Source organism: Saccopteryx bilineata, chromosome 1 (assembly GCF_036850765.1).
Source record: "Saccopteryx bilineata isolate mSacBil1 chromosome 1, mSacBil1_pri_phased_curated, whole genome shotgun sequence".
Taxonomy (NCBI): Eukaryota; Metazoa; Chordata; class Mammalia; order Chiroptera; family Emballonuridae; genus Saccopteryx; species Saccopteryx bilineata.
In genome coordinates this window covers 20597102-20619550 of record NC_089490.1, presented here as the reverse complement: position 1 = coordinate 20619550, position 22449 = coordinate 20597102, and the positions used below count along the sequence as shown (strand labels likewise).

At 51.3% G+C, this 22449-nt stretch overlaps 2 protein-coding genes across 5 annotated transcripts; one reads left to right on the top strand and one right to left on the bottom strand.

The window, feature by feature from the left end:
* Window positions 1-855: 855 nt before the first annotated feature.
* KLC4 (kinesin light chain 4) lies at window positions 856-16775 on the bottom strand. Of its 2 annotated transcripts, none has more exons than XM_066250618.1 (16): window positions 16635-16775; window positions 13487-13769; window positions 11850-12080; window positions 10407-10488; window positions 9572-9782; window positions 9076-9163; window positions 6068-6169; window positions 5696-5869; window positions 4923-5022; window positions 4666-4718; window positions 4374-4444; window positions 4088-4196; window positions 3365-3505; window positions 2697-2812; window positions 1955-2018; window positions 856-1318 (listed from the first exon to the last, which is right to left on the bottom strand). In XM_066250618.1, the coding sequence occupies exons 2-16, from the start codon at window positions 13742-13744 to the stop codon at window positions 1268-1270; spliced, it is 1851 nt and encodes a 616-aa protein (XP_066106715.1). In that variant the 5' UTR covers window positions 13745-13769; window positions 16635-16775; the 3' UTR covers window positions 856-1267. The 2 variants fall into 2 exon arrangements, with proteins under 2 accessions (XP_066106715.1, XP_066106706.1); XM_066250609.1 differs by lacking the exon at window positions 16635-16775 and adding an exon at window positions 15750-15889.
* MRPL2 (mitochondrial ribosomal protein L2) lies at window positions 15984-22408 on the top strand. 3 transcript variants are annotated; one of them, XM_066250787.1, is made up of 7 exons: window positions 15984-16106; window positions 19387-19555; window positions 20312-20453; window positions 21102-21217; window positions 21294-21404; window positions 21730-21803; window positions 22160-22408. In XM_066250787.1, exons 2-7 carry the CDS (start codon window positions 19426-19428, stop codon window positions 22370-22372), a joined length of 786 nt encoding a protein of 261 aa, XP_066106884.1. In that variant the 5' UTR covers window positions 15984-16106; window positions 19387-19425; the 3' UTR covers window positions 22373-22408. The 3 variants fall into 3 exon arrangements, with proteins under 3 accessions (XP_066106884.1, XP_066106875.1, XP_066106865.1); XM_066250778.1 differs by having other exon boundaries at window positions 16090-16223; XM_066250768.1 differs by lacking the exon at window positions 15984-16106 and adding an exon at window positions 16865-17057.
* The last annotated feature ends 41 nt before the right edge of the window (window positions 22409-22449 follow it).

The following is a 22449-nucleotide window of genomic DNA, read 5'->3' as shown; positions in this document are numbered from 1 at the left end:
TCCTGAGGGAGACCTAGAACAGAAGGCTGTCTTTGGTGTCCCCCAAGCACGGTAACCTGGAGATACTGTGCAGCCCCAGGAGAGATGTCGCCTGGGGAAGTGAGGGACCTGTGAATAGCTGGGGTCTGGTTTGGCTCTAGTCTAGACCAACCTGAACCCAAAGGTAGAAACAGACTAGGCTTGGAGCGCCAGGCTGAAGGCTGTTAAACTGACAGATTCATCCCAAGTCCATCTCCAGGCAGTCTGGGCTGTGTCAGGGCATGGCCAAGTCTCCAGCTGTGGGGAGGCCCAGCACAGCCCTCGTTCCAGGCACCCCCACCCCCAGCGCCACCACCCCCACATTCTTTCTTTGTTGTGAAAGCAGCAAGGGGTGTAGGAGGCGGGTCAGGAGGAGTCAAGCTTTAGAAGATGGGCCCCAGCTGCTGCTCAGGCCTCCAGGATATGCTGAGAGGGGATGGATAGTGAGTGCCTCCTTCCCCTCTGGCTCCGGAGGGCCCCCCAGGCCTGCTTAGACCTCCCTTCCCCCAAGCAGCTGGGAGGAGGAGGGGCAGCCACAGAGGGCCTCACAGCCCGGGAGCAGTGGCGCCAGGACTCCAGGGTCCTGCCACATGGCCACCACATGTCCCTGACAACCCAGTCCACAGCACCTTCTCCTTGGGTTGTGGGCCTCCTCCCCCATTCCCCACATGCCTTCCTGCAGGCCCTGCTGGAGAGGATACAAACGGGAAGGCAGAGAGGAGCGATCCAAGAATCAACACTCCTCCTGTGCCCCATCCATCACTGCCCCTCGCCCTTCTGTGAAGGCCCCAACACAATCCTTGCTTCCTACCCTCTTCAATCAGGACTCAAGTGGCAGAATGGTTACCTGATTCTTTTATTTAAGAAAAGTGAAATACATGGACCTGAAGTGAGGCAGCAGAAGGAACAAGAGAGGCCAGGACAAGACATCTTGCTTGGCCAGCCCCAACCCCTCTGACAGAAGAGCCAGCAGCAGGCTGCACCTTTGAGGTGCATACCTGCTCCCTACCCGCCCGGGAGCCTCAGAGCTGGCTACTCTAGAGGACCACAGGGTGGGGAGAGGGTGTCCTGAGGGTCCTTCTTGAGGGGATTCCTGAGGAGGGGGCTGAGACCCTAAGGGCAGCAGCAATCTTCTGGTTAACTGCTCCCCCTTCACTGTCCCACTGTGGGGCTGGAAGAGCCAGGAGCAACAGGGAATGCTGTGAGGGCAGTGGGGAGACCCAGCAGATCTGGGGGGGCGGGGTGAATGTCAGCTGCTTGAAGAGAGGTCCATAGTGCTGGCACTGAGGCCTCGGGAGACCTGAAACAGACAATATATACCATCAGCCCAGTGACCTCAGCTCCCTAAAAACTGTCCCCTAGGGTCTATCCATCTCATGGCTGCAGTCTTATCTCTGGACCTAGGATGGAGCCTGTACCCTCCACTCCAAGTTCTGAGGCTTTACTAATATTTTTCAAAGGCCACAGTCTGGCGGAGAAAACACCTCGAAGAGCCATGTGAATACTGGCATATACTTTGATACAAATGCTCATTTCCCACTAAAATGTCGTTACTGTTTTTTTCCAATGGAAATAATTGAATTCTTTTTCCCTTCTTTACTACTGAGTCTTCAAGGTAAGGTATATGGCGGCTACAGGAGAAAGGGTAATTAGAATTCCCAAATCATTCTTGAGTTATTCCTAATTCCAAAATACCAGTTTAGAGAACATCAATTCCTGTTCCCCTTCCGATTAATTTATTTACTACTATCTCCGGCCTGAAACTGTCCTTTCCTAGTCACCACCACCACCAGCAAGGTGCCTGATTCTGTCAGCCAAACCCAGGTCCCTAGCTCATCTTCAGCCCTGATGCCTCTCCCCTCCTCCCTAACCCCCTCTGGCTTGCTCCCACATCCTCCCTTTCTCTTCCGTAACAGCTCACCAGCACTGCTCTCACCTTCAGGGGCGCGGCACTGGGTTGGTTCAGGTAGTTTAAGGAGGCTGCCCGCTTCATGTTGCTGCTGCAATCGAAAAGAAAGAAGTGAGGCCTTGCCTGACCAGGCAGTTGTGCAGTGGTTAGAGCGTCGGACTGGGATGCAGAGGACCCAGGTTCGAGACCCCGAGGTCACCAGCTTGAGCGCGGGCTCATCTGGTTTGAGCAAAGCTCTCCAGCTTGGACCCAAGGTCGCTGGCTCAAGCAAGGGGTTACTAGGTCTGCTGTAGCCCCACAGGTCAAGGCACATATGAGAAAGCAATCAATGAACAACTAAGGTCTCGCAACGAAAAACTGATGATTGATGCTTCTCATCTCTCTCCGTTCCTGTCTGTCTGCCCCTATCCATCCCTCTCTCTGACTCTGTCCCTGTCTCTGTAAAAAAAAAAAGAAAGAAAAAGAAAAAAAGAAGTGAGGTCTCTTCCCTTCCTCCCGAGTCACTAGAGCTGTGTGCGTGCTACACGAAATCAAGTCACTGCCTCACCCCCCATCCACATAGACTCTCTTATCTTCATCAGCAAACAGCATCTCCTCAGGTGTCTCCCCCTACACTGGGGCACCCATTTTTCCCAAACTCTCTCTTCATGGCCATCCCATTGATCTCCTCCATGATTCTCTCCCCTCCAGGGGTGAGGGACCGAGGACTTGGAGGCCGGGGCTTCCGTGCCTGCTCTGCTGCATCTCCCCGTGTCTCAGGCCCCTGTACCTGGAGGGCCGAGGCTCGGCTCCCTGGAGTCTCCTCACCAGGAGTTCGCTGCTTCTACGGAGCACATCCCGGATCCTGCCCAGAGAACCGCTTCTCTGCAGTGTCCCACTGCCGTCCTGGCGGAGAGGGGCAGGGCACAAAAGCTAAGGGCATCCCATGCAGACTGGCTTCTGAGTCTACCCCTGCCATTTATTCTGCACACATCCCCCACCCCCAAAAGCCCAGTCCCTGCAGACAGGAGCCTGGCCACTAGCCGGCTCACAGAGATACCTCTGAGAGGGAGGAGCTGACTAAACTGGAGTGGGGACATGTTGTCATATCCTTCAGGGACAGGCTCAGAGCCTCTCACTGCCACCAACAGGAGGGCGCCGGGCAGACCGAGGGGCAATAACCAGACTTACCCCCGACCACTCCACGGACAGGCTCAGAGCCTCTCACTCCCACCAGCAGGAGGGCGCCGGGGAGACCAGGGGGCAATAATCCGACTTACCCCCGACCACTCCACGGACAGGCTTAGAGCCTCCCACTCCCACCAGCAGGAGGGCGCCGGGGAGACCAGGGGGCAATAATCAGACTTACCCCTGACCACTCCACGGACAGGCTCAGAGCCTCTCACTCCCACCAGCAGGAGGGCGCCGGGGAGACCGAGGGGCAATAACCAGACTTACCCCCGACCACTCCACCGCCACGGAGGCGTCTTCCCCTCTCTCAAATTTCACGCTGCTCCTGAGGCCCTCCTGGGAGGTCCTGCCATTGTCACCCTCCCCAAGTAGCTCAGCCACCTTGGTCTGGCTGATAGGGTCAGTGCCCTAGGAAGGAAAAGGAAGAAGCTGGGACTTGCTACTCTTTCATTCAGGGCGAGGCTTTCAAACCTTTTTTCTCCATCAGCCACAGGAAGGAGGACATGTTTCCCTGTGATGTCCCAATACACACATGCTGGCACACATACCGGCACAATACCCACCTTTTCTATTTGCAGTACATCCCTACATATACATGCGTATATATTTTTAACCATAGCCCACACTGAATTGATTTCATGACCCAGTAATGAGCTAACTAACACCCACAACCTGCGAACCTCTGACATTGGGCTCTTCTCAACCTCAACCCCCTTATCCACACCACCTATGCCCCTTGTTAATAGTTTTCCAATTGTGGAAGGGCAGGGCTTCCTCTTTAATAATCCCATTTAGTGAAGTGAACCTTGAACTTGGAGTCCTGACCACAAAGGGCAGGTGGGGTAAGAACATACTTAACAACCACAACCGCAAGGGTGCCTCACGTCCTCTCAGCCCTCCTCCTGTTCTCCAGAGACCCGGGAGAAGCCTCAGTGGTCCCTTGTCCCTAAGGCCCTACCTCCCGGACATGCTTGCCCTCCCATCTCTGACCTGTTTCCGGGAACGCAAGGCACACTCCTCCAGGGTCTCAGCGGCCTCCAACTTTCCCTGCCGCCTGTACAGAGCTCCCAAGTTTCTCAGGGTGGTGTTCACTGTGGGGCTGTGGCAGGGAGACCAGGGAAGGAAGTGAGGAGACAAAGGGAGCAGGGCTAAGGCCAAGGAAAGGTCAAAGGGAAGAAGGGCAAAGGTCAAAAGGAGGGAGGGGAAAGGCCCAGGCCAGGGTCTGGGCTTGAATGGAGGGCATCAGAGACCAAGCTACCTTCTCCCTGCAGCTTACCTACTCACTTTGCAGGCCTTGTACCAGCCTCCGTACTCTGCGTAGGGTGTGCTGCCCTCGCGGTGCCGGGTCTGCAGGAGGACAGAGTGGGGGAGCCAGGGATGTGAGTGCGGAGCTGCTGGGGTGAGAGCTGGAGCTGGCTGGGGTGCAGGTGTGCAGGTGGGGCTGGCCAGGCACCATGCCTCAGGGCTGGCGCTCGGTTGGGAAGTGAAGCGTGAAGCACTGGGCTAGTACAGGGGGTAAGACGGGGGCCAAGTAGCCTCAGGCTCCCCAGAATGGGCCCCCCACTCACCTTGCTCATTTCCTCCCGCTCCTCTGCATGCATCCAGATAGGCTTGTGGTCATCTGGGGGTGAGACACGGGATGAGGTGCTGAAGTTACAGAACTGAGCTGGATGGAGTAAGGGGAGCCAGGACCCACGGCCCACAGGGCTGGACTAACGGGGTGTGGCACTCCCTGGGAACTGCTGTGGTCTAACCCCCCACCTTTGGTCTGCACCTCTTTTCCTCCCTGCAGCTCCCCTGTCCCCCATCGGCCTTTGCCACTCACCATCCACAGACCCAAACTCCTGCACGTGGGCTCTGGTCAGGATCTCTTTGTAGAGCATTTCGGCCTCAGCATATTTGCCCTGTTTCAGGTAGCAGGAGGCCTGGGGGCAGGAAGGCCAAAAAACGCAGGAGTAAGAGATGGAGACAAGATCTCAGCCATGCCTGACCGGGCGGTGGCGCAGTGAATAAAGTGTTGGACTGGGATGCCGAGGACCCAGGTTCAAGACCCTGAGGTCGCCAGCTTGAGTGCGGGCTCATCTGGTTTGAGCAAAGCTCACCAGCTTGGACCCAGGGTCGCTGGCTTGAGCAAGGGGTTACTCGGTCTGCTGTAGCCCCATGGTCAAGGCACATATGAGAAAGCAGTCAATGAACAACTAAGGTATCACAATGCGCAACGAAAAACTAATGATTGATGCTTCTCATCTCTCCATTCCTGTCTGTCTGTCCCTGTCTATCCCTCTCTCTGACTCTCTGTCTCTGTAGGAAAAAAAAAAAATCTCAGCCAGGCTGCAGGGATTTCCACTTCTTGGTCTGTTTCTGCCTTTCCCCAGAGATCCTCCTCACACCTCCTTTTCTAGCTGCAGGGTCGAGAGTATGCCCACTCCACCCCCAAGGGGCTAGGGAACTTCTGCCTTCCCACTGGAAAGAAGCAGAGCCCTGGCCCCGAAGGCAGCCCCAGAGACAAGGCACAGAGGCCCTGGTGTCAGCGTGTCAGGCTGTGGTGCCTGCCGTCCCCTCCTCTCCTCCCGCCCACATCGCCCCCTCCTCTCTCACCAGGTTGTTCTTGGTCCGAGCTACATTAGGGTTGTCCGGCCCCAGCTGGCCCTCGTAGATGGCCAGCGCCCGCCGGTAGTAGCATTCCACAGCCTCATACTTGCCCTGGTTTTGGCACAGCAGGGCCAGGTTGTTCAGCTGCTTTGCCACATCTGGGTGGTCAGTGCCCAGGACCTGAAGGGAAGCACAGGCTGATAGATGGCTGCCATTATGTGTCGTGTGCGCCCACATGCACATGCATGCACACACACCTGTGGGGAGCGGAGAAAGGGAATGACAGAAGACAACAAGGCAGGGGTGAGAGGGCAGAGCCAAAGAGAGATAGCGGAGGAGGGGTCACAGCAGCACGAAGAACATGGGGAGGATGTGCACCTTTTCTCGGATCTCCAGTGCCCGCTGGCACAGTGGCTCCGCCTCCTTGTATTTGCCCCTTTTGCCATACAGCACAGCCAGATTGTTGAGTGTGGCAGCCACCTGAGAAGACAGGCCTGTCCCCTCAGACACTGGTGCTGAGAAAGACCTTGAGAACTGGGAGGTCCTCCCCCACGCTGCACAACCCCAAGAAAGCGGGACTCTGCGTCAGAGAGGGGAAATTGCTGACCCAGACAGCTGTGGGGTTCTCCATGGGGGTGGTATCGCCCTCTAGAGGCATTTTTAGACATTTCCTTTGTTTTTTGTGTGTGTGTTTGTTTGAAAGGAGGGAAGGGAGATAGACAGACTCCCACATGTGCCCCAACCAGGATCCATCCAGCAACCCAGTGAGGACCAATACTTGAACCAATCGAGTCACCAGCTAAGAGAGAGAAGGGGGAGAGGGAGGGGAAGAGTTGCCGATGGTTGCTTTTCATGTCTGCCCTGACCAGGGATCGAACCCAGGACGTCCACATGCCGGGCCAACACTCTATCCACTGAGCTAACTACCTGGCCAGGGGTAGACATTTCTGAAAGTATATATATTTTGTTTTTTGTTACACGTGAAAATGGGGGGGGCACTATTACCCTTGGAAGCAGCAGGTGTTCTGCATTGTGGGATAGCTGTGCCAAGTTTTGAATGTCCTGCCTGACATTTAAATACTAAACGTAAGCTTTGACACTGGTGGGATATCAAGACAGGAATTATGTTTTCTGAGATACATCATCCCTGCATATCACATGCCAAAACATAGGGAATTATTTTCACACTGTTAGCTCATTTTCAGAAATATCTTATTTCTCATTTTCTCCACTTTGACAACATATCGTTTATCTGAGCATGCGATCCCTACTTATTTCTCTCTTACCTAATACAACTAAATCTGGCCCGTTGTAATTTATTCTCACACTCAATTTTTATCTCACATCCACCAGTCCTTCTGCTCTGTCATATTTTAGTACCTCTCATATAGGATGGTTTCCTGGCCTTACTTCTAAATCTAAAGTTATTCATTATATATCATATTACTATATTATGTCTTCTAGCATAGTTGTACTCAATACTACAACTATTATATTTTTATTTCATTGTAATACATTGTATATATTATTTTATTATAAGTAACTTTCCTTATTTCCACTTTATATTAATAGGGTATCATTCGATGTTTTGGAAATTATATGTGTAATTAGATTACGTTATCTATGAAAAACGTTTCAGGAAAATATTCATTATAAGAAGGAGTCATTCCCTGGCCTGTGGTGACAGTGGATAGCTCATGGACCTGAAATGCTGGGACTGTTGATTCAAAACCCTGAGCTTGTGCGGTCAAGGCACAGACAATAGGCAACCAATGAACAGCTAAGGTGAAGCAACTATGAGTTGATACTTCTCACTCCCCTCTCCTCTTCGTAAAATCAATAAATAAAATATTTAAAAAAGAGTTATTTGCGCCTGACTGGTGGTGGCACAGTGGATAGAGAGTTGTCCCAGGTTCGAAACCCCAAGGTCACCGGCTTGAGCTCAGGCTCACCAGTTGAGTGCTGGATCACCAGCTTGAAAGTGGGATCATCAACATGACCCCATGGTCACAGACTTGATCCCAAGGTTGCTGACTTGAGCATGGGTTCACTAGCTCAGCTGGAGCCCCCGGTCAAGGCATGTATAAGAAGCAATCAGTGAACCATTAAAGTGACACGACTAAAAGTTGATGCTTCTCATCTCTCTCTTCCAGTTTCCCTCTCTCTCTCTCCCTCTTCCTTTCTCACAAAAAACAAACAAATAAAAAATGGAGCCCTGGCCGGTTGGCTCAGCGGTAGAGCATCGGCCTGGTGTGCGGGGACCCGGGTTCGATTCCCGGCCAGGGCACATAGGAGAAGCGCCCATTAGCTTCTTCACCCCCCCTTCCTTCCTCTCTGTCTCTCTCTTCCCCTCCCGCAGCCAAGGCTCCATTGGAGCAAAGATGGCCCGGGCGCTGGGGATGGCTCCTTGGCCTCTGCCCCAGGCGCGAGAGTGGCTCTGGTTGCGGCAGAGCGACGCCCCGGAGGAGCAGAGCATCACCCCCTGGTGGGCAGAGCGTCGCCCCTGGTGGGCGTGCCGGGTGGATCCCGGTCGGGGGCATGCGGGAGTCTATCTGACTGTCTCTCCCTGTTTCCAGCTTCAGAAAAATACAAAAAATAAAAATAAAAATAAAAAAAATGGAGTCATTCGGGTCTCAGAGTTTAAAACTGCTGGGATCAGCCTGACCTGTGGTGGCACAGTGGATAAAGCATCGACCAGGGATACTGAGGTTGCCGGTTCAAAACCCTGGGCTTGTCTGGTCAAGGCACATATGGGAGTTGATGCTTCCTGCTCCTCCCCCCTTTCTCTCTATCTCTCTCTCTGTCACTCTCTCTCCTCTCCAAAAAATGAGTAAATTAAAAAAAAAAATTTATAAAGAAAAGACGCCCTGGCCGGTTGGCTCAGTGGTAGAGCATCAGCCTGGCGTGCAGGACTCCTGGGTTCAATTTCCGGCCAGGGCACACTGGAGAAGCACCCATCTGCTTCTCCACCCCTCCCCTTCTCCTTTCTCTCTGTCTCTCTCTTCCCCTCCCTCAGCCAAGGCTCCAATGGAGCAAAGTTGACCCGGGCGCTGAGGATGGCTCCATGGCCTCTGCCTCAGGCGCTAGAATGGCTCTGGTCACAACAGAGTGATGCCCAACATGGGCAGAGCATCGCCCCCTGGTGGGCATGCCGGGTGGATCCCGGTCGGGCGCATGCAGGAGTCTGTCTGACTGCCTCCCCGTTTCCAACTTCAGAAAAATACCAAAAGAAAAAAGAAAACTTCTGGGATCAGCAGACAGTGCCTGGAAGAAAAGAATCCTCACACCTGCTTCCTAAGCATCCCCAGTGACTGGACTGAGGGCCGGGGAGGGTCCAGCGAAGACAGGACAAAAGAACATGGGAGAGGAGGGCAGGAAATACTCACAGCAGGGTGGTCCCGGCCCAGGGTGCTCTCCCGGATGCTGAGAGCGTCATTCAGCAGGTGAGCGGCTTCCTTATATTTATTCTGGTCCCTGGAGGAGGAGAAAAGTATCAAGGGGTTACCCTGAACACTGCCCCCAAGCCATCTCCACCTTTCCCTCCTTTCCTTTGGGGTGACTGAGATATATTTAGGGATCGTGCCCTCCATGAGGAGACTGGACACAGGAGACCGAGAAGGAGAAAGAAACCCTCCCCAGAAGAAAGACTGGAAAAACAAAGAGTCTGAGAGATGAGTATTATCTAAGGTCAGGGGCTTAGGGACAGAAAAAATGAGCATTCTGGTCCAAGAAAAGACCCCAAGTGGCATATACCTGGGGGCCCAGCAGGAAGAAGGGTAAGGGTACCCAGTGGAGAGAAGGAATGGGAGCTCAAGGTGGATCAGGGTGTATTAACGTGGAATCTGGAGGCAGATCTGTGGCCAGAAGGAGGGCAGCACTCACCGATACACCAAAGCAAGGATGTTCAGCATGGTGGCGACATCTGGGTGGCCGCGGCCGGAGGTCCGCTCCAGGTCCTCCAGTGCCTGCTTACAGAGCGGCACGGCCACCTCATAGCGACCCTGGGCTGCATACTGGATCACCAAGTTGTGCAGAGTCCGTAATCTCGCTGGGATCTCGTATCCACTATGTTGGGTACCCTGGCCACGCGACACTAAACCATCCCAGAAAATGAACAGGAGATTTCCCAGGGGACTCTTCTCCTCTCCTTTGCTCCCTGCCCTCCCCACTCCCGCTCCATGTCTTATTCTGTGCCTGCACCTGCCCCCACCCAGGCTCTCTCTGGAGACCTGCCTCATCATCTGCTATTCTTTTGCCCAAGCTCTTGAACCTGTGCCCATTGATCCCATTTGTTCACCCAGGAATTCATTCACTCAACAAACATTTACTCAATAAGCATGACGCAGGGGCTGAGCCAGAGGCGCAAAGAGAAGAAAGACCTGTTTCTTTCCCTTGAGGACTTCATGTTCTTCTTCCCCAGGGTCATTCTCCCACTCAGCTGTGAACTCCTTACTGGCAAGACCCTGTCGTGCTTATCCCAGTATCCCTAGGGCTTAGCACAGTCCCTGGCACATATGAAGTGTTGAATAAATGTTGATGAATGAGAAATAACGGGGAGGCTGAGGAAACCGAAGTACTAGCCCAGTCTCTGCCCCATCTCCAGAGGAAGTGAAGAACCTATTTCCGGATGGCGGGCATCCTGTGTATTAGGGGGGGGCACAGCTGAACCAGGCTCCTGCTGGCCCTCTCTACCCTCCCACTTCAGAGACAGACTTACAGCCATTGCTTGGGTCCTCTTCCTCCTCATTGGGGAAGAGGTCATCCAGGGAATCCTTGGTGGCGTCACCCTCCTTGTCCTCCTGGAAAGAAAGCAGCAGTGTATCTGGGCCAAGATATCCCCAGTAACCTCTGCAGGGCCCTTCTGAACCATGAAATCCCTACCAGGTGGAGCCCACAAGAAGAACCTTGATCATGTCCCTACCCCTGCGGAAGGCCAGCATTTGTCTCCCCGAGCTCAGACCTCTCGTTGGCAAATCTCATGACTTTCCCTTCCCTCACATTCAGAGTTTCCTTCCTAAGCACGCTCCTTCTCCAGCCTCTACCTCTCACCCCCTCAACTCTTATAATTATAGCCCTGTGTGTTGACATTGATTATATGTCTGTCCTGTCTCTCCTGAGGGCAGGGAGTGTGTCTGATCTTACTGACACATACCCAAAGTGTCTACCTCAGCCTTCTGGCCACCACTTGCCACTGTTCACACTCGACTTAATGCCCAACCCTCCCTGTCTAACCTACTTCCACACAGGGCAAACTTGCTGTGCTCACAAGGCACTGCAGGCCTGTACAAACACCTCCAACCCTCCTACCCAGCTTCGCCAATGTGTCCCATGCACATCAACCCACTTTTCCTGGAACAGACCAGCTTTGCAGCCCTAGAGCCTTATCTGTGACATCCCCCAGCCCCCAGTTTAGAAGGTTCCTCCCTCTCCCTCATCATCCATCAAAATCCTCCCAACTCATAACCATTAAAATTTTTAAAACCCAACCTACATCTTACCATCCCAGTACCCTGCCTCCTCTGTGACTCCTTCTCAAACCATTCCAGTCCCCAGGAGCCCATCTGCTTGGAACTCCTCCACACCGACTGAACCCCTCATCCAGCACCGAGCACTTGCTGCTTTGTGTTGTCACACGTGTGTCCTCACAGATAAGCTACATTACAAACTCAAAAAGGCAGCAACTCTTTCATAGTTCTTTTCATGTCCCCTATATACTTCTTCTTGAACTGCTTAAGGCATAAAGATATATAAATGCGTGTTGAGTGAGGGTTAAATGTTATACATTTTGAGAGCAAATTTTAGGAGGGTCTTGAGCAACGAGGCGATGCTTTCCCTAATTGTAGCACTTAGGACTCTGGATTGGAGTTGTCCGGACGCTCATCTGTCTCCCTGCACAAACCTGTATTTGTGAGAGCAGGAACTCTGTCTGCCTTATTCACTGCTGCATCCCAGCGGAGTGCACAGGGCCTGGCCTATGTGATTATGTTCATTGTTGATTGAGTGAGTGAATATTCTTTGCCCCTTGCTGTCATCTAAAGTTGGGGTCAGTACATGAATTCTGCCATGTGGAACAGGTTGCGCAGTGCTGCTGTCCCCTGCAGATGATGGAGCAGTGGCCCCAGCTCCTTGCCCCCAGCTAGGCTCGCCCGTACAGGCTTACCGTGGTGTGCCCGTCCTCATCATACTGTCGTAGCTGTCCCAGGAACTCCAGGTGCTTCTTTTCCTCCTCCAGCTGAGCCACAGCCTGCTCGCTGCGCTGCAGCCGCTGCTGGGTACCCGCCAGCTCATCCCGGAGCCACTGGTTCTCCTGGCACAGCCGCCGGACCTGAGCCCGCAACTTCTGTTTCTCCGACTCCACTGTGCTCAGGTGGCTGGCCAAAGCCAGCATCACCTAGGTGGGCACATCCTGTGAGCTGCAGACTCTGGCGAGGAGTACTCAGGAATAGGCAGGACGGGAGTCTGCTGGGAGGCAGCAGGACTAGCAGGAGACAGGAAGTGGGGTCGGGGAGCAATGGCTCTACCTTCAAAATACTCCGAGGCCCTGGCCAGTTGGCTCAGTGGTAGAGCGTCGGCCTGGCGTGCAGGAGTCCTAGGTTTAATTCCCGGCCAGGGCACACTGGAGAAGTGCCCATCTGCTTCTCCACCCCTCCCCCTCTCCTTCCTCTCTGCCTCTCTCTTCCCCTCCCGCAGCCAAGGCTCCATTGGAGCAAAGTTGGCCCGGGCACTGAGGATGGCTCCATGGCCTCTGCCTCAGGCGCTAGAATGGCTCTGGTTGCAGCGGAGCGACGCCCCAGATGGGCAGAGCATCGCCACCTGGTGGGCGTGCCGGGTGGATCCCGGTTGGGAGCATGCGGGAGTCTGTCTGCCTCCCCGTTTCCAACTTCAGGAAAAAAAAAAAATATATATATATATATATAAAATATATATATATAAAATATATATATATATATATATATATATATATATATATATATATATATAAAATACTCCCTGAGCCCAAGTTCCCACCACTTCTATAGTCCCCACCCTACATCACACCAGCATCAGTTCCTACCTGATTACTAACTACACTAGCCTCCTCACTGGCTCCCATTCCTGCCCTTGTTCCCTTAGAGTCTCTTCTCAACTGGGCTGCCAGGTGATCTTTTGCAAATGTTAATTTAGAACACTTCACTCCTCTCCTCAGTCCTTATAATGACCTACAAGTTCCATGTGATCTCTCCCCCACTCTGCATGTCCATTCCCTCCTGAACGGCATTTTCTAGTTTGCTTTTCCTCATTCCCTCTACTGCAGCCACACTGGCTCCGCACTGAACTCACTGGGAAGGCTCTGGCTCAGGGCCTTTGCACTTGCTGCCTATGCTTCTTAGGATGATCTTCCCTTAATTATTGCATGATCCCTTCCCTTCCCTTCAAACCTTTGCTCAAATGTCACCATTTCAGTGAACCCTTTCTTGACCACCCTATTTAAAATCATATGCTCTCTCCAAACTCCCTAATGCCCTTCTCTGATTTATTTTTATCCTTTTATCCTTAGCAATGATCACTCTGGCATGCTGAGTCATTTATTTATTTGTGTATTGTCTGCCTCCCCCAGCTAGAATGAAAGCTCTAAGACAGCAAGGATTTTGAGTGTTGTGTTCAGTGATGTGTCTCCAGTGCCTGGCACATAGTAGGAGCTTACTACATATTTACTGAATGCAAGAATCTAGGACAAGGTGATCCCAAGGGACCCCAAACCTCCAATCAGACCACTGCTCCTCCATGGGCCACCTGGCACCACCTCCTCCCTCTCACCTGGGCCTCACTCAGCCCCAGCTCAATGTTTTCCATGGAACGGCGCAGCTGCCGGGCCTTCTCATGCACCAGCCCCTCTTCATGTTCTCCCTGCTGCAGACACTCGATGGTCTGGGACAGGCTTTGCAGTACAGCCTGGTGTTCACTGTGTAGGGCCTCCAGCCCTTGGCTCACCAGCCGAGTGCTTCCCAGGATCTCCTCCTGGCTGAGCCGGTGCCCTGCAGGTTCATCCCGCTGCCCCAACACCAGGCCCGACATCCTGGCCTGAAGGACCTCACCTGGGCTAGGGAGAAACAACAGTACTCAGGTGCAGTAAAGACAAGAAAAAGAGCCAGGCCTGGGGTGGCACAGTGGATTAAGTGTTGACCTGGATTACTGAGGTCGTGGATTCGAAACCCTGGGCTTGCCTGGTCAAGGCACATATGAGAAGCAACCATTGAACAAGTAAAGTGAAGCAAGTATGAGTTGCTCCTCCCTCTCCTCTCTGTAAAATCAATAAATTAAAAAAAATCTTTTTTTTTAAATCAAGTTCTTTTTATTTATTCATTTTTATTTATTTATTTATTTATTTTTGCAGAGACAGAGAGAGAGTCAGAGAGAGGGATAGACAGGAACAGACATACAGGAACAGAGAGATGAGAAGCATTAATCATCAGTTTTTCGTTGTGACACCTTAGTTGTTCATTGACTGCTTTCTCATATGTGCCTTGACTGCAGGCCTTCAGCAGACCGAGTAACCCCTTGCTCGAGCCAGTGACCTTGGGTCCAAGCTGGAGAGCTTTTGCTCAAACCAGATAAGCCCACACCCAAGCTGGTGACCTCGGGGTCTCGAACCTGGGTCCACAGCATCCCAGTCTGATGCTCTATCCACTGCGCCACCGCCTGGTCAGGCTTTAAAAAATCTCTTTTTTTTTTTTTGCTTTAAAAAATCTTTTAATGCCCTGGCCGGTTGGCTCAGCGGTAGAGCGTCGGCCTAGCGTGCGGAGGACCCGGGTTCGATTCCCGGCCAGGGCACACAGGAGAAGCGCCCATTTGCTTCTCCACCCCTCCTCCGCGCTTTCTTCTCTGTCTCTCTCTTCCCCTCCCGCAGCTGAGGCTCCATTGGAGCAAGGATGGCCCGGGCGCTGGGGTTGGCTCTGTGGCCTCTGCCTCAGGCGCTGGAGTGGCTCTGGTCGCAACATGGCGACGCCCAGGATGGGCAGAGCATTGCCCCCTGGTGGGCAGAGCGTCGCCCCTGGTGGGCGTGCCGGGTGGATCCCGGTCGGGCGCATGCGGGAGTCTGTCTGACTGTCTCTCCCCGTTTCCAGCTTCAGAAAAAAATGGAAAAAAAAAATCTTTTAACAACAACAAAAAGACAAGAAAAGGAGGGTGAGTGCCATGCTTAGAGAGTGGTAGAGATCCAAGTGGAGGGATGAGAAAGAATATGGGCCACCCTGTGGTTTAATTGGAGAGAGAAAGTTATAAGTGGGGAGGGAGCCTACAATACTAAAAACACAAAGCTTAAGCCCTGGAAGTAGCTCAGTCGGTGAAAGCATCATCCCAAAATGCCAAGGTTACAGGTATGATCCTCGGTGGGGGCATATACGGGAAGCAACCAATGTATGCACAACTAAGTGGCACAGCAAATGAATGCTTCTCTCTCTCTCACCTCCTTCCTCTCTCTTTATCTCTAAAAGCAATACACAAAAAATTTAAAACAAAACAAAAATATACACAAAGCTTAAGATTGTGGGAATGAGAGAGTAAGTGACTTAAATGAAAAAAAATAGAGAAGGAACAAAGGTCCTGAAAACTAGCAGGGGGCTTGAAAACTTAGAACCAAAACAGTACAGGAGTTGGAAAGAGAGCTAGGGTTAGGAAAAGGAATCAGGAGATGAGAGACAGCGCCACAAGGAACACAGAGGGTGCTTGGGGAGAGTTGCAAAGGGAATAGAGTTCAAGCAGACAGGGCATATGCAGGAAATGGTACAAAAGTTTTGGAAAAAGGGAAGGAACAAGTTTCAAAGTTAAGTCACGGAAAAGAGAAAAGAAGGAAACAGGAGCCTTCCCTGCAGGACCTCAATGAGAGGGCCCCATTAGGCTGAAGGTCTTCAAGCTGCATCACGGCGCTAAGACCAGCATCTACAAACCCGGTTAGCCCTGCCTCTTTTCCCACTAGCTTTCAACCCATATTTCTCACACACACACCCCCCCCCCAAGGTTCTCAGGCTGTCTTCCTACTTCCTCAAAAGAGCTTTGTTTCTCACCTTTGAAGGTCTCTTACCTGTTTACAGAACACAGCCCTCGGCTGTGGCACTCAGGCCAAAGCCGGGAAGAAACTCTGTTCAGTGGCCAGGGACTCAGAAGGATCTGCCCTACCCAAAGTCCAGAAGTCCAGCATTCCCACTCCTTCTCTCACCACTTCACAGCCACCCAGAGGACCTGGCACAGAGCTCCACCCAGGACAAACATCCTCCCTCCCCCTGGCCGCAGGTCTTCAAAGACTATCAGTGTCCCTCCTCCTTCCCCAAGCCAACCTCTCACCCCAAGCCTGGGGAGCTATTTTCTCCTAAGGGAGTGAGACTTGATCTGGAACCTGTGGGATGGGGCGTGTCTGGTCAAGAGTAAGGAGGAAGACCTGGTCAGTCCTGGCTCAGTCACTTCCATGCCTTTGCCTGTTATGATCACCTATTAACAGGATCGGAGAGTCACCTTAGGGTGCCTCCCACACGCCTGATGATGCAAAGAAAAATGGCAGGTCTGCTGAGCGGCGGCTGGGTCACAGGGAAACACGGCGCTGGGAGGTGGTCTCCCGGGCCTTGGGATGTGGTTGAAGAGTGCCCCAGGCTGTCGACCTGCCCTGGGGCGCAGGATGGGGATAGAGTGGGATGGGAGGGGGCGCCGGGGAGAGGAGAAAGTGGACCGACACTCAGCGATTCGATAGCCCCGAGGTCACTGAATATGTCTATAGCGCAGGGGGCGGGGCAGGCCGACTGTCTGTCTGTCTGGACACCGAGGGGCGGGAAGAATCTCGGGGGGCGGAGTTTTTTAGACTGTCTGGAGTTGTGTGGGGTCGGTTGGCCCAGGTTTGTTTATCTGTCCGACAATGCGAAAATAAGAGGTAGCCGGAGCTCAACCCTCCGCCCCAGAGGTATTCTCAAAGACTCACCTGCAGTCGGTCGGTCTGGTTGTCGCCCTTCCCGATACTGCCCCTTTAAATTCATCATGGCTGCCGCTCGAGGCAATTGTTTTGACGGCTCATGGGGGCGGGACCTGCTCCCAGTCACGCGACCTAAGAACAGCCGGAGGATTGGTTCTGACCACGAGCAGGCAGGGAAGGAAATGTGTATACAGCTGCTCTTGGGTTCTTTTTCCGCCTCTTTTACGTCATGAGGGAGGGACGGCACAGGGAGTCGTTAGCGTCATCTCGTAGTGCCGGGCTGTCTGGGTAAAGGTGATAGTGGCGTGCGGATCCCTGCGGAGCCTGGCTACACTCATGGCACTGCGGGGACTGACCCGTGCTCTGGGCTCCCTGAGCCTGGCGCCCCCGGCTGTCCCCGCTCCCGGCCCGAGACTAACCTCGGCCGCCCAGGTAATCCACCTTATCCGAATGAGGCTGTTTCCATTCGGGCCGACGGAGAGGGAAGGCCCAGGGATGGGAGCCTAGGATGCGACTCGGGTTAGAGTCACGCCAGACTGTGACCTTGGATAAATCACTCTAAAACTGACCTCAGTTTTCTCTTCTATAAGTGATGCTATTTCACAGGGCCCCTGGGTTCCCCAGACGAGATATCGGAGATGAAAGTGGGTTCCAGATAACCGGTTGTACAAGGTTTCAATAATAATGGACATTTATTGGGTGCCTAGCATAAGCCAGGCATGAGTAATAGAGGTTTTAGGTGAGTGAATTCTTTTCAACCATTATTCCCATGTTACATATGAGAAAACTAATAAGCAGTCCAGGGCCATACACCAACTATTTGAGCTACGCGGGTCTGACTTCAAAGCCTGAGCTTTTAACCATTATGATAACCATTAAGGATGCTGAGATTATAGAATGCAGGGCAGAATTCCAAGACTAGGAACCTAAGGTGAAGGTATCATAAGGCCCCTAGTGGACAATTCGTGAATCACAGAAAAGACGTAAGTCTTGCTCTGAATCTCTAGAGCTGATGCTCGAGTTTCGGAGATGTGTACTTAAAATTCAAAACCTACTCTGTGAAATTCTGAGAATACAACAGGGAGCAAGACAGATATGTTCCCTCCCCTCCATTTGTATCTGGAAACTCCCAGAAACAATGCCAGTGGGCAAAAGGCATTGGTTCTGATAGTGGTACATGGATGTGTGCAAGTTATCTGCTCTGGAGAAGGGAGTTTTGTTTAGGGAAGGAAAAGTTTCCCGGAGAAGGAGAATTGAGCTAGATTTAGTAGAGCATGGAGGGGAGAACATTTCATTATAGAAATACTTCAATGAACTAACATGAACAACTATTATTAAACATTTATTAAACATATGTTTAACTATTATTAAACATATTTATTAAAAAGAAAGGCCTGCCTGACCTTTCAGGGTGGCACAGTGGATAGAGCGTTGGACTGGGATGCGGAGGACCCAGGTTTGAGACCCCGAGGTCGCCAGCTTGAGTGCAGGCTCATCTGGTTTGAGCAAAAAGCTCACCAGCTTGGACCCAAGGTCGCTGGCTCGAGCAAGGAGTTACTCGGTCTGCTGAAGGCCCATGGTCAAGGCACATAAGAGAAAGCAATCAATGAACAACTAAGGCGTCGCAACGCGCAACAAAAAAGCTAATGATTGATGCTTCTCATCTCTCCATTCCTGTCTGTCTGTTCCTGTCTATCCCTCTCTCTGTCTCTGAAAAAAATAAAATAAATAAAATAAAATAAATTAAAAAAAAAAAAAAGAAAGAAAGGCCTGCCCGACTAGGCAGTGGCGTCACTGGCTTGAGCCAGAGGTCACAGGCTTGAAGCCCAAGGTCTCTGGATTGAGCCCAGTGCTGCTGGCTTGAGCAAGGGTTCACTGGCTTGGCTGGACCTCCCTCCCCCCTAGTCATGGCATGTATGAGAAGCAATCAATGAACAACTAAAATGCCGCAAGTACAAGATGATGCTTTTCATCTCTCACTAAAAAAAAAATAATGAGAAAGAAAGAAAAAAAATATTTCAGATGTCCTGGCCGGGTAGCTCTGTCAGTTGGAACGTTGTCCTTATAGCCAAGGTTGTGGGTTCAATCCATCTCTGGTCAGAGCACACACAAGAATCAAACAGGTCTTGGCCAGCTGGCTCAGTGGATAGAGTGTCAGCCTAGTGTGCGGACTCCTGGGTTCAATCCCCAGTCAGGGCACACATGAGAAGCATATCTGTTCCTCTTCCCCTTCCTGTCCTTCTCTCTTCCCCTCTCGCAGTTAGTGGCTCAGTTGGTTTGAGTGTTGGCCCCAGGCACTGAGGATAGCTCAGTTGATTCAAGCATCAGCCCCAGACACGGTTTTCTGGGTGGATCCTGGTTGGGGTACATGCGGAAGTCTGTTTCTATCTTCCCTCCTCTCACTTAAAAAAAAGAATCAACCAGTGAATGCATGGATAGGTGGAGCAGCAGATTGATGTTTCTCTCTCTCTCTCTCTCTCTCTCTCTCAAAATCAATCAATATTAAAAGAAATAAGTGAATAAACTATTTCAGAGGTGAAGGTATATTAAATGAGGAGAGGTAATCAACACACATACACCTGGATAAACATTCCACACTGGTATGCAAGCTGTGAAGGGTAGAGTTTTTGGACAGCTGGCTGGGGCACATCCAGGAGGAAGTGGGCTACAAGCTAAACTCGGTCTCTATACTCTCCCTTGGTTCTATGATGCTTCTCCTTCAATCAGCTTTCAAGTGAAAGAGATTTATGTTTATCTCTAGGTGACCAACAGTACCCTCATCCAGCCGCCCTTCGCCTCGATGTTGCTCCCCTGCCGCCCAATCCTTACCTCTGTGGTCCTCAGTGCCAACTTTGTATCCTGGAAGAGTCAAACCAAGTACACCATTAGACCATTGAAGATGAGGAAGTCTGGGGGCCGAGACCACACAGGTGGGGGCAAGGGCAAGAGGATTTAAGCAGTAAATGGGAAAAAAAGCATGGTAGGACCCAGTACTGTGCATTGATACAGGCAGAGGAATGTAATTAAAACATATTTATTGGACTCCTGCATATGGTATGTGTATAAGACGAGAGAGTAGGCCTGACCTGTGGTGGCGCAGTGGATAAAGCGTCGACCTGGAAATGCTGAGGTCGCCGGTTCGAAACCCTGGGGTTGCCTGGTCAAGGCACATATGGGAGTTGATGCTTCCAGCTCCTCCCCCTGTCTCTCTCTCCTCTCTCTCCTCTCTCTCTCTCTCTCTCTCTCTCCCCCCCTCCTCTCTAAAATGAATAAATAAAAAATATATATATATTAAAAAAATTAAAATAAAATTAAAAAAAAAAAAAGACGAGAGAGTAGAAGACAAAGTAACAGACAAGTGGTCTGTGCTATTAGAGGCAATCTAGATAATTGAAGAAAACTGGACATACACAGCAAGTTTCATGACATTTTTCTTCATACCCTTCAAAAATTGATAACTGTTGAAATTGAGCATGGCCTTTGGTGAGCACTGAATTTAGTAATTTGTAGAGAATTTATCTGGGCATTTTATATCATTTTAATAACCAAATAATTACGTCTTTTGGGTTTGTTTTTTTTATTATCATTTTCTGCTTGAGTCATAATGTTGGGAAGCAGTGCTCTTTGTCCAGGACAGGCCTGTTGGTCTGACCTGAGTTATGTCGCCCTCACTGTCCTGACCACAGGCCGAATCCGAGTGCATGGTATTGGTGGGGGCCACAAGCAACGTTACCGCATGATTGACTTTCTTCGGTTCCGACCCCAGCCGGAAACCAAGCCAGGACCCTTTGAGGAGAAGGTCGTCCTTGTCCGCTATGATCCCTGTAGGCAAGTTCGGGGCGTGGGGTGATGATGGCGTGACTGAATGACGACTTGGTGGCTTTTCAGAAGATGTGGGTCTGCCTAGATCAATGGTAATCAACCTGGTGTCTACCGCCCCCTAGTGGGTGTTCCAGCTTTCATGGTGGAAGGTAGCAAAGCAACCAAAGTATAAATAAAAAGATAGATTTACAAAGAAAACCAGATAGAAGGTGAAGGAAGACAATTTGACTTTGGGTGAGGGGTATGCAACATAATCAAATGTCAAAATAACCTGGAGATGTTTTCTCTGAACATATGTACCCTGATTTATCAGTGTCACCCTATTAAAATTAATGAAAAGAATGTTTTAAAAAAAGATAGATTTAACTATAGTAAGTTGTTTTATAAATATTTATTCTGCCAAACTTAGTGAAAATTTGACATAAAGTACTTGGTAAGTAATTATTATTATATGCTTTAACTTGCTGTAACTCTGCTTTATAAATTTTATTAAGTAAAGTTACTTCCCTACTTTATAAATCACCATTACTGTGGAACCGATGGGCAGTTAGAAAATGTTACTACTAACAGAGATACAAAAGTGCGTGGTAGGTATAAAAAGGTTGACTACCCCTGGCCTGGATGGTCTGTTCACCTGTAGCTCACCCTGAACAGGTCAGCAGACATAGCTCTGGTTGCTGGGGGCAACCGGAAACGCTGGATCATTGCCACTGAAAACATGCAAGCTGGAGACATAATCCTGAACTCTGACCACATAGGCCGAATGGCAGGTGAGAGATGGCCGCCAGATGTGTGTGGACCGGAAGGCTGCAAGAGTTCTGGTGCTGATGAAATTCTGTCTTTTAGTTGCTCCTCGGGAAGGGGATGCACATCCTCTTGGGGCCTTGCCCGTGGGGACCCTCATCAACAACGTGGAGAGTGAGCCAGGCCGGGGGGCCCAGTATATCCGAGCCGCAGGTATGAAGAAAGGAGCTTGGGGTCTTATGTTTTGAAAGGACAGGTGATACCCAAGGTCACAATTCTCTGAACCCATGGGCCCACATCTGGTCCACTAGCAGAGGAAAAGAAGAAAAAAATGAGAATGAGGGTGAAAAGAAGGAAAAAAGGAGAATGAGAATGAAAAGGTGGTTATATTTTGACCTAAAACATTACATGCGTCCTGTTCCAGTGTATATGCTCCTAAAGGGCAAAACATGGGTAGTATGTGGCGAGTGGCCCCTGTAAATCCGCCCCCCACCTCCTCCATTGTAGAGGGTGGCAAAGCTGCTTCTCCCTCCCCCAGGGACATGTGGTGTGCTGCTGCGGAAGGTGAATGGGACAGCCATCATCCAGCTGCCCTCCAAGAGGCAGATGCAGGTGTGTGTGTGTGGGTACAGGTGGGAGGAGGGATAAGCAAGGGAGGAATTTTTGGCATGTACCTTTCCTGGCCTGCATAGCTCCCAGGTGTTTTGTGTTAGGAACTGCCCTGAGCTAGGTCTGTCCTCTGCTGCGTGACCAGAATGCTTAGTGAGGCTGGCACAATAATAGAATAGAGAACAGTGTCTTTCGTTTTCAATACCTGTAGGACCTGCACTCAGGTTCAGTTCTATTGTGCTTTCCCCCTGTCCTCTCCCTTCTCTCAGAGTATAAGAACCATCCCAAGAGTCCTGTCCTCAACATAGTCAGGCTCTTGACCCCAAGGTGCATTCTCTTCCATCTGCTTTCTCTGTCAGGTGCTGGAAACGTGCACAGCAACAGTAGGCCGAGTATCCAACGTTGATCATAACAAACGGGTCATTGGCAAGGCTGGACGGAACCGCTGGCTGGGCAAGAGGCCTTCCAGCGGGCTGTGGCACCGCAAGGGGGGCTGGGCTGGCCGCAAGATTCGGCCACTGCCCCCAATGAAGAGTTATGTAAAGCTGCCTTCCGCTGTTGCCCAAAGCTGATGCTCTTGGACTCTAATAAAATAACCCTCTTTTTTATTTGTGACTGGTGTTTTGGGAGGGGAGATGGTACATTCTGG

What these genes read in the sequence shown, in the direction of transcription:
- KLC4 (XM_066250618.1), bottom strand. Translation starts at nt 13,744, where the DNA reads ATGTCGGGCCTGGTGTTGGGGCAGCGGGATGAACCTGCAGGGCACCGG. An exon ending in ATGAGGACGGGCACACCACG is followed by an intron (nt 10,489 to 11,849) that starts GTAAGCCTGTAC and finishes CTTTCTTTCCAG; the next exon opens with GAGGACAAGGAGGGTGACGC. An exon ending in TGGCGGTGGAGTGGTCGGGG is followed by an intron (nt 2,813 to 3,364) that starts GTAAGTCTGGTT and finishes CCTCTCCGCCAG; the next exon opens with GACGGCAGTGGGACACTGCA.
- MRPL2 (XM_066250768.1), top strand. Translation starts at nt 16,962, where the DNA reads ATGGCACTGCGGGGACTGACCCGTGCTCTGGGCTCCCTGAGCCTGGCG. An exon ending in TGGGGGCCGAGACCACACAG is followed by an intron (nt 19,556 to 20,311) that starts GTGGGGGCAAGG and finishes TCCTGACCACAG; the next exon opens with GCCGAATCCGAGTGCATGGT. An exon ending in CCACATAGGCCGAATGGCAG is followed by an intron (nt 21,218 to 21,293) that starts GTGAGAGATGGC and finishes TCTGTCTTTTAG; the next exon opens with TTGCTCCTCGGGAAGGGGAT.